Source organism: Aptenodytes patagonicus, chromosome 1, assembly GCF_965638725.1.
Source record: "Aptenodytes patagonicus chromosome 1, bAptPat1.pri.cur, whole genome shotgun sequence".
Lineage (NCBI taxonomy): Eukaryota > Metazoa > Chordata > Aves > Sphenisciformes > Spheniscidae > Aptenodytes > Aptenodytes patagonicus.
This window is the reverse complement of record NC_134949.1, coordinates 103,017,251-103,028,209: the sequence shown is the minus strand read 5'-3', so window position 1 is coordinate 103,028,209 and position 10,959 is coordinate 103,017,251. Positions and strand designations below refer to the sequence as shown.

The 10,959-nt window shown below is 42.9% G+C and overlaps 1 protein-coding gene across 1 annotated transcript in view; it reads right to left on the bottom strand.

The window, feature by feature from the left end:
- Positions 1–258: 258 nt before the first annotated feature.
- CRYBG3 (crystallin beta-gamma domain containing 3) overlaps positions 259–10,959 on the bottom strand; it is a 98,230-nt gene continuing 87,529 nt past the window's right edge. Inside the window, exons 18-22 of the mRNA XM_076351003.1 lie at positions 10,758–10,897; positions 7,176–7,299; positions 4,488–4,646; positions 3,726–3,885; positions 259–2,242 (exon numbers count right to left, since the gene is read on the bottom strand). Of these exons, the coding sequence (XP_076207118.1) occupies positions 2,154–2,242; positions 3,726–3,885; positions 4,488–4,646; positions 7,176–7,299; positions 10,758–10,897 (672 nt within the window). The 3' untranslated portion in view covers positions 259–2,153. The remainder of the gene's footprint in view (positions 2,243–3,725; positions 3,886–4,487; positions 4,647–7,175; positions 7,300–10,757; positions 10,898–10,959) is intronic.

Below are 10,959 nucleotides of genomic sequence, written 5' to 3'. Positions count from 1 at the left end.
ACCTTCCCCAGCACCAATTTAGTGTGAAAGTAACCCAAAGCTGTAACTGGAACCTGTATCTTCAGTGCTCACTTGAGTGGGTTTTGATGGGAGTAGTACAGTTATTTTAATACTTGATGTTTAATATGCAAACTAACATAACAGCACAGTCACATATTTGTCCATTTGAAAGGAAATATTTTACAGGAATGTGCTCGACATCTGCTAAAACCTGTTGTTGTATTTAGTTTGTTTAAAAAGAAACCAGCAAGCAAAACATTCCTCCTAAAAAAAGTTTTATACAATTGAAATATACACGGCTGAGCATTTTACATTCAAGATCTCTGAAGTACAAAAGCCTGCTTTACTTTGTTATGTAACACTGACACACCAACTGTGATTTAGTCATTCTTGGTTTAAAAGACTAGAACTTTTTACACAGGCTTTTAAAATGTCATATGGAAAGCAAGTCACATGTAGAACGCTTGATATCCTGACTTACATAAAAAAGCTAAGCAAGTGCTTTAGTTGCAAAAATATATACATACATTTGAAGATCTGTTACTTAAACAGCAGATTTATGATAATTTTAGAACGTAAAATAGTATAAGTGCAAGTAGACAGTTGGGTTTTTCTTTTTTAAATAGTACTATACAGAACTCCATTTCGTACAAAAATAGACATCCATATATTTTATTTCTGTGGCAAACTTGGGGTTATGTGTTTTTATTTGTTTGGGGATGAATCCTGTTTGAATGCACAACTGGAATAGTTACAGCTTTTGGAAATTAAAATATCTGTCTTTAGCTAACCTAAACTCTTTAAATAGTTATAGAAATACATACCCTGAATATACAAATAAGGAAAAAACCCCTACATTTCCAATGAAGTAGATTAATTTAGTGACGCTGAAATCAAATGAAGTTACCAGTGATCCAAGGGACTTGTCTTCCACGTCAGGTGTTCACAGCCCTACAACTGTCTGGAGTTCCTTCTGTATTTGTCAGTGTTGTGTGAGGAACGTGCTCGTCAAGCCTGCGATAACTGCAGTCCAGGAAGGTATTTGGCTCGCTCTGTCTCAAGTGATAGCTAGCATGGCTGGTTGCATAGTGCTGAGATTGAGGAAAGCACCGGCACGCCAAGTCCTCACCCTCCGGGATAAGATGTGCATGTTGTTGATGGGCCACAGTAACGTTGACATGCAGTTACGCTGTTCTTTTACCACTAAACAAGCGCTGAAATGCAGGCTGCTAGCACCTTTGAGAAGACATAGTAGAGTGAATTATTTTCTGAAGGAAGACGTGGTTTCAAGACCAAATTACATGGTATTAAATTACTCTATACACATCAAAACAGAATACAGCTAGAGTTAAAATCATTACTGCTCTAAATGCAGCTAGCCCTTGTAGAAGTCTAGCGCGACCCAGGACTGTTTATTCTCTCTTGATACGTGCACATACGGCTCCATGTTAAAGGTGACCTTCAGCGATAACTCACAGTGTCATGGGTTGGAAACAGGCCGTGGGTCAGCAAAACCAGTGCCTGAATCTGGAAATTTGGTATTGTTAAAAGAAACGAAGACAAAGGCCTACCAGTAACACTAGGGGGGTGAAAGTCAGGCTTTCTCTACTGCCCCATTTCACGTGCTGAGCTGGTAATTCCAGTTCGAAGTTGTCTTTATGAACAAAATAAATTGCATTTTAGCAAGATACATGATTTGAGCTTCAGGATCGCTTGGAGCCTACACAGTTTCACTCGGGAAATAAAAGTCCAACTCAACCTCTTTCAAGCTCATTAGTGCATTCATTCTTCAGTGAGCTTCCGTCAGTTTTTGAGGGGAAGGTAAAGACTAAAGAGCCTTTCCCCTGTTATCTCTTGCAGTTCATATCCTGCAAAACTCATGTCTAGTCTTTTGCAGTTACTTTCAATACTTCAGATGAAGAGTAATAGCGACTTTCATAGGAGCAGCCTCTAAAGAATCAGCTTCCCTGCAGAAAGACATCAGATCAACCTCCCATCTTCCAGATTTGTGCAAAATTCAGTTGGTTTAGGAGTTGGTATGAAGAAAGTAGAGAGGAGTTGCTGCTTAAGGTTCCAGTGGTGTGTGACTTCAGTAGGTTCTGGCCCCCCCCAGGTGTTAATAACCCACACAAGGTCCATCTGGTGGGTTTTACTCACAATATTTCAATATCCCATTTTTGTGAATGTTTGTCGTCTATCGGCTGATTCATAATGATGTGATTCTTGTCATAATAATTTCCTCCTTAAAAACAAAACAAAATTGTGAAGGAAAAATTTTAAAAAGAAATGCTCAGAAAAGTCTATGCGTAATCTTTAAAAAGTGTGACCAAGTAGGAAAATTAGCTGAAAAACAGAAATTCCACAAGGTGGGGGGGCTGGTGTCTGCCCCTCCGCCTCTCTCCGTTTGTCTCCTTCAAACGGTCACTTGGCAGCTTAGGCCCTGAGGAGCTCCATTAGTTAGGAAGTCGAATATACCACAAACCGGAGCCCTCAAATGCACCTCTGTGCACAGAAACGGCACCTCTAAGGAGACTTTGCTTTTGGCAGATCCTGAGCTCCCGCTCTGTGCCTGGATTTTAAGGCGCAGATTGCTGTAGCAGAAATACACAGATTTACAGATACATGTGAGATTATTTGGTGTAGCACGTCCATTTCAACCACAAACTTACGAAGTCCTTAAAGTAAAACTTCTCTCCTTTGAATACATGTAACATAGAAGTGACAGTGCATTTTTTATCATTGGACCATAAATAAAAATCCACTAAAAGAAAGAAATGTTCTAAAGAGCTATCAAGTGGTATCTCGCCACCCCAGCCTTCCACATTGTATTTTGCAGTAACCTAGGCAGCACAGCTTTCTGATTCCATAAGAGTTGCCATTAGTATTACCAGTTGCATTTAATGGTTTCGTAGTACCTATTTATGAATTAGTAATGGTGGTTAAACTCCTTAGTTCCGGAAGGCAGGAATGCTCTACTAGTTCGGCATCATGGGGCTGAGAATTCATTATCAGTAAGTTTGAGCTGCAGAGGTCAGATGGGTAACAGCCAGTAGGACCGTCATTGAAAAGGCTGATGACTTCACCTGTGGGACGTGCCATTACCCTGGTCTGTAAGCCCTGCAGGGGTGTTAGGCTATCAATTAATTTACTTAGACTTTTCATCCAAGAAGACAGCACCACAGAGCCCCCGACCTCATAACCAGCCACCGCAGTCACTGCCCCGCTACCTTTCCCTAGGGATAAAACCCTAGCGCCAGCAGCAGGGCTTGAACAAATGGTGTGTGAGGAACAGGCATTCTCCAGTGAGGTAGTTCTACCAGGATGGATAATTAGAAGGACTAGGACTTGAGCAATGACAATTTTAACCAGCCCAAAAACATTAGGAGTGAGCACTCTTCTCTTTTTGAGGCACACCTATTCCGTGGCTGCTCTTCCTTCACCATTTTGTCTTCCGTAACTTGCATTTCTTGCCATCAGCACTACTGAACTCCCTCAAGTAGAGTAGCTGATCTGATCAAAATAAACCTCTGGGATCAAACAAGTAAGGTTCCCCCCTGCCCTGTTGTTTCTTGTCCCACTGTCAAGCAACCAGACATAAACCTAACAGGAAAGACAGGATTCAGTATTTAACCTTAACTACAAAGAGCTGGAATAGGGCACTTAACCTCAATCAAAAATGCACTTTGAACGTGTGAGGTTTAGTCGTTTGAGTTTTTTTAAAATACCTTTAATATCAAGCACCAGTTGGTCGCTGAGGTATGAAGTGATGGTTCCATCCTCATTGAGTCTCCACTTTTGCCTGTCCTTCCCGTGTTCTGCCCAGAGCGCGACTTTGGCCCCGGACACATCTCTGCCACCAATGACGTCCAGACAGGCATTGTTAGCCTAAGGAACAAGAAGAGAAGTGAGATCCAGGCCACAAAGCCTCAGTTTTGTGTCTGACTCGTTTCTGTTTCAGGCACCGAGCATATTGCAGCAATCATGCTATAGTTGGCAACAAGCCTGGCAAGCAAGCTAGAAACAGATTATTCAGCAACTGACCAGTTGCTTGATCAAAGGTGGCGGTCTTTGTTACTTCAGGCGTTTCTTACGTTAAATCATCAGCTTTTTACATTAATAACAGACTGTCAAGGGCAGCATTAATACAAAATCACTTACTTTCTTCGCCTATTACTCTTCAGAGAAATTCTTAACTCTTTAGAGGTACTAAACTTAAACTTGCGACCTTAGACAAAACCAGGTTTCTACTTCCAGGAACATCAGTCCCCTTAGACAGATGTGAAAAGTAGTCCAACTTGCCACAGCAGACAGATCAACTCTGTCTATACACAGTAGGAGCATGTAGGTTGTAAGAGTTTTGGCTAAGATGCACGGGAGAGGCCAAAAGCTATCCTGGTGTTAATGCTAGCCGACAGTAAAAGCGGGAAGCGAAGGTGAAAGGACAGCAGGTGATACAACCCACCCCCTTCCAGCATCTGGAAACTCACCTTGGATTTGAAAAGTCCACGACAGTAGTGCCAGATCTGGGTATTCTTGCCATTGTATGGGGATGCGCACACTGATGTTGCTCTTATATCTGCCAGGCTTCCAGCAACCGTCAGATATTTACCTTGGGCTCGGTTCTTCACTCTGAGGTACGCTGCTGGCTGAAATAGTGTGAAGGAAGATAGTTATAACAAAGAGAGTAAGAAAGTCAATGTGAGAATGCCTCCCCTCCAGCTTATATCAGTTTTCTAAAGTATATGTTCCAGTTTCAGATGAGGATGTTCAATAATTTTTTTGTTGGAAACAAATGTGCATGTAAAGCAGGAGGAGGTGTTTTTCACATGCAGACAGAAAGCTGTAAGCAGCAATGGCAGATTTTTTTTTTAAATGTATTTATGTCTATAGAACTAATTCCTGTGATATGCAAATATCTCTAGTTCAGCACATTTCACTCATTCCAAGGCCGGTAAATGGGCTGTACTGCACAAGCTTTTTATTCTCGGGACACAAGACTTCCTGAGTCACGTATCCAGCAACTTCAACCCCCATTAACTGGAATATATGGCAAAGAAGTTACACCATTGCTTTTGAACATACACGGAAAACAGGGTACTGGCTTGGCATCCCCGTTTACTCAGTTTACTCAAAAAATAAGGAGATTTTGTGGGGCTACTACAGGGTTTGAGCTTTTGCTGTGTTATTCACTGATTTCGGTACAAATAAAGAGCAGTGGGTTATAAAAGGCAGCTCTGCTGGAACCCCAACTCAAGCATAATTTTTCTTCTGGGAGCTTTGAATCTCCTTTTTTTCATATTAAAACAAACCCTAAGGCACAGACAATAAAGCCTCTCTCCCACCAAGCATCTATAAACTAATGTGTATTAGTGCAGTGTATAGTTATTCTTTACGAGGAAGGGATTGTATTATGAAGCCACTGAGCAAAACTTGTGTCGCATTTTGCACGAGTTTCAAATGTTTTGCTTTTTCTTGCACTACCTTTACGCTGGCAGACTCGACTGTTTCTGTAATTTGTAATGGGGCCAGAAGGAAGAAATATAAGGTGGTGCGGGTTTGAATTATTACTCCGGTCTCAAAAAATATGACCATATGCCCACGGAATTGTCAAGCACAGGTAGCTGACTGTACAAACTCAAGGAAGCCCTCAGTTTGCAGGCTTTAAAACAAAATAAAACCAGAAAAATAATCACACAAACCCCAAAGGCCAAGAATGCCAGCAAAGTAGCTGAAGGAGGCCTTGTAACATGACTCACTGTTGCAGTGTACAAAAGGATGCTACAAAATACAAAAGCTCTTCAGATTGCTGGCTGAAGAGAGAATTCTGTTTTTAAGATCAGCACAAATTATTTTCATTATTATTTGCAAAAACAGAGCTAAAATGGGATCCTTTGGTAGTTACCACTTCCAAAGAATTCCAGGGAGCTGTCAACTTCTTAGACTAACAAATCATTGGGGGGGGGGGGAATAATGCATAACTAATGCTAAAGATGATTATTTAGCGGCAAACTTTTTAGCAGGGCCTGTGGCAACAGGACAAGGGGGAATCATTCTAAACTAAAAGAGGGTAGGATTCAGACTAGATGTAAGGAAGAAATTTTTTTACACTGAGGGTGGTGAAGCACTGGAAGAGGTTTCCCAGAGAGGTGGTGGATGCCCCATCCCTGGAAACATTCAAGGTCAGGCTGGACGGGGCTCTGAGCAACCTGATCTAGTTGAAGATGTCCCTGCCCACGGCAGGGGGGTTGGACTAGATGACCTTTAGAGGTCCCTTCCAACCCAAACTATTCTATGATTCTATGATTTTTGTTCACTGCAACATTTCCCCAGTTCCCCGGCTGAATCTAGTGCTTAAATGTAAAGCAGCATTTGTCACTAAGTGGAAACAAGTTGTTCTGTGAGAAGCAGAGCTCATGAAAACTCTTTTCCAGTGAAGTTACTGCTCGCATTCCCTGCCACTCTCCCCCATCCTTTTCCTATCTGCCCAGACGCTGCCCTCCCACGGCTGTGTGGCTGGGCACACAGCAACATGTGCTTTGACTGGTTTGCAGCTTATGTGTGTCACTGATGACCTGATGCGTCTTGGAAAGGCAGAGAAGCAGAATTGTACCTGCTTTTCCTTGAATGAGGGGCATTTATCTCAGTCTTGCTTCTCTATCTGCCTTTCCCAAAGCTCTGAAGAACGTGGTGGCTTTGAGACCTGAATCTTTGAATGAGATTGAAATTGGCATTACTTGGGGTGAGGCAGAGAGGGAAAATCTGGTGGGACTGCTTGTCTTTTGGAAATCCAGACTACAGCACGATAAAATTTGTTCTTGCTTCCATTTATGTTAGTTATGAAACAAGCCAATGTAGAATTGGTTTTCTCATTATTGTTATATGGCAAAAATGTTAAAATAGGGCATCTACAGAACATGCTAATCAGCCATTCAGAAAAACAAAACTTGGCTCCAAGAAACTAGGAATTATTTCCCTTTAGGAGCCTAATATAGATCTCAAGAACTGCCACTGGAGGAATTTTCTGCTTCAGTAATCTTCCAGTAGGTCCTTCTGGCTGTCATCATTTGGCCTGATTAAGAGTACAATGCACGCCATTATACTTGGTGCTAGAGCCAATACTTGTGCACTAATCCCTGTCCAAAAATCCAAGTTGTCCTCATAGACTGTTACAGTACCTGCTTCATAGGACGAAGGGAGCCAATTACTTTCCAGCCACTGTGTTCATTCCAGTTGGAAATCTCACTGGGCTCCAGCAGAATCTGCTTTCCTAAAAAATTACATCCTTCGTATGCAATCCACCTGGATACAGAACACAGAACATGAAAGACTACACGTTAACCATAGCAAAACTAAACTACAGGCTTGTGTTCAGGACTGTGCTCTTGAAAGCCTCCAAACCTCTCCACAGCAGTGCTAATATCAAACCTATATTACTGTGCCGCAAAATGCTATCCGTTTCAGTGGTTTAATTATTTTCTGTCTAAATTAAGACCTGTTTTCTGTTTGTCTGCCTGGAACTTATAAACTCCCTGCCCAAATCTTTCCCACAAATATGAGAACTCCTGCATGAACCCAGGTGGGAATAACGCAGGTTTCAGTGGGCGTGCATTAGGAAACTAGGAAGCCACACACCAGATAGTTGTACTTGCAGCTTTGCCTGGTTGTACGTATTAATTATGAGAGGATCTTGTCCAATGTTTTCTTTTGTTACAGTTAAAGCTTCTTGTAGCTATTCCACTTGTCTGAAAACACATACAAAATACTTACTCCAAAACCTATACATTACTGCAACAGACTTTCCTGTAGTGAATGTATCTGAGCCATAGACATGGCTGAATACTTCGTTAACACAGAGTTAAAGCATTGGCACATGTAGATCCCTTGTTACCTAGACATCTGCTCAGTAGGTAATGTGTTGCTGCTTACAAAGGCAGCCTCAGGATCACAGATCGGGTTGGTTTGTATCAATAGGACATTGTTGTGCAGACAGTGAATCCTAAAGCTTGACTCATTAACTCATCTGAACACAAAGCAAATACTGTTTTCCCCACGTTACCTGTTTTACAGGTCAGCTGCCAAGAACATGAGGGATGGCTGCACTCCTAAGTCAGTGAGACAACATGCACGCACAGTGCTCACAGCACCTGTAATTTACTTTTCCTCATTGCACATAGCTTAGAGAAACTGACAGCCAGCCTTGCTCAGGACTCCGTGGAGGCTAAAACGTGCCAACTGTGCACTGCCTTGTAACGAGGCTGTATCGCTCTTTCTTCAAATTAAGTCCCATACCTCCTGACTAACAGGTATTCAGAGCAGCCTGACCACCGCTGTGTGTTCCTTATATTTCTAACACATTCCTGACTTTTTTCTCGCGATGCTTTCTGTGAAGTCACTGAGAATTCAGTGTTAACATTGTTCTCAGAGCATCAAACAGTCTCACTGGAAATGCAGTTTCTGTTGCCAAAGCAGGCATTTATAGGAAACCAGGGAGGGGAAGGACTGTTACAGCAATAACCATCTGAAGCCACATTGGGCTTCTGGCATTCAGCGACACAGGCAAAACTCAGCTCAGCTCAGGCAGACCAGCAGCCTCCGCTGTGCCATCTTTCCCACACCTTGGAGCACCTCAGCCCCCAGCCCTGTTTGCCACGCCACAGTCCAGGCTCGTGCTGTTTCTGACTGAGGTGGTCAGTTGGCTCAGGAAGGATCCTTGTACCTAAGCCTGGCAGCAAGATGCCATCGGTATATTTACATAAGTCTTTGTAATTTGTCTAAAGCTGACTGTAGGCTTTGGGGCAAGGAGCCAAAAAACCCTCTAAATCCACCTTCCTGAACTCTTGATCACAGATAAGGCAAACCAACCCTCTAGAACATCCCACAGACTTCCCATGATCGCCTGCCACCCTCAACCTTTAGGCTACCTATCTGCAGTGTGGGATGGGGACAGCCTGCGGAGGTTTGTTTCCTAGGGAGCATCACAAGGAGCTCAGAGAAAGTCCAGCCATTCTGCCCTGACCCTTCCCAGAGACAGGGAACCAGCTAACCTGGCTTGGATAATCAGAAATGAACAGGAAGATGGAGAAGGGGCTGGACTGTTGCACTCACTCTCCCGTGCTTTTCTACTATGTGGTCCTAAAGCCATCACCCTTCCTTTACAGCCAACTGCATGGGCAAAGGGATTTAATTTCCAGTTCCACATCCCTGATGAGAAGGCAGAGAAAGCTCATAGAGACGTTCCCCAACAGGACACACTTTAGATTGTAACACCTCCACAGAGGTATAAAGATTTACACGCTCCCACCAGAAACAAGTCAGGTGTTCCTCCCAAAGAAGGCCTTTCCTCCTCCAAACTAGCACAGATCATGGGGAATGCGTGTATGCTGTTCTCAGCCTCAAACGGCAGCTGCTTGCCACTCTCACCTGGGGCACCTCAAGACAACAGCAGCAGATGATCGCTCTTCATGTATTTTCAGCAAGGGCTCAGGATGGAAGTGGCACAGATGTTAGGGACTAGAGTTTATAGAGAATTGGCAAAGCTCTGTGGGGAAGCTTATATTCACTATGGGCCCACAGCTAAAGTCAATCGCCACTGACTGCTAAAGAAAGGGAGGTTCAATGCTTAACCAACTTTTCAAGAAAACACCGTGTGAAATTCCTGAAAGAAAACAGTCCACGGTGCTCTGGAGCATTAGCTAGGTTAGGCTTAGCCTTTGTACCAACCTCAAAGAATCAGAGGAGCGCTCAGCAGTGTTATCACAGATATCTGTAGAAGGGTTTTGACTTCTAGGTGGTAACAGACTAGATGCGTTTGAAAAATTCATTGTAAAAATCGCAACAGCAATATACCTAAGCCATGAACAGTCTACACTAATTCCTTGCCCAATTAGTTCAAATTTTGCGTGGTTTTGTGTCATCCCGTAAGATCTCTCAAGAAAATTACAGCCTTGTCTATATGAAAAAGGTGGGGAAAAGGTTAAAAATAAACACAGGGAATGTGTGTAACAGTAGAAGAACAGCAGTTTCCAGTCAATCTCAGTTGCAGGATGAGACTCTGCCAGTTATTTGTTGCTGCTGTGGATGTGGAGGCTGAAAACGTGACCAAGACAGAATACTTGGGAGTTTCTCCAGAAGGTGAAAGGGGAAGCTGTGGAAGAGGTTAGAAGGTCACTTCTGCAGATGTAAAATGGTTTTCACAGAAGACCCTGGGTGTGTATTCACACTCATGGAGGGGGGTTCAACTAGTAACAGAAGCAAATTACTGTTCCAGCTGTCAGATCCACCCCGAGCTTCTCTCAGAAGTTGCTGCCTCTTTGGCAGCCGGTCAGCATGTCAAGCTTCACTGAACCACTGCAGTGGTTTAAGTTAAATCACTGCAGTTTTTAGCTGGTATTTTACAGCCAGTTAATCAAGGCAGTCCAAGTTTACTCTACCTGCCTTTGTAAGTCAGCAATCAAAACTTACTTACTTTCGGTTCCTGGCTTAAACAACAGGCTCTATTGTTCGTTACTGTATAGGGATAAAAGGACGATTCTTACAGGGGGAAATACACCCTCTGCCCAGAGTTTTTATTCATTTTGGGTCCCGATACAGAAAGTGGGTCTAGTATTCAACCACATTTTAGGATTTCATATTGTCTCAAAATAAAAGTTAGAATGTAAAACACATCCTATGAAAAAAGGCAGTAATCGGGACAAAACGCATGCTCAGTATTAGCTCCTGTAACGCAAAACTGGCAAGATTATTTCTTCCATACTTACAATCCACTTCTCACCCATACAGACTGAGTGTAAAAATGAAGGTCCTCATTCAAAACAGAATTGATGGGTTCACTGAAGTGCAGCTCTCTGCCCTTGCAGCATTCCAGAGCGAACAGACTGATGGAGGGCTCAGCAAAAACCTGGGGGGGGGAAAGGAAAAAAAAAAGTGCAAAGTTTCACTAGGAATAGTCTAACTTCAGTT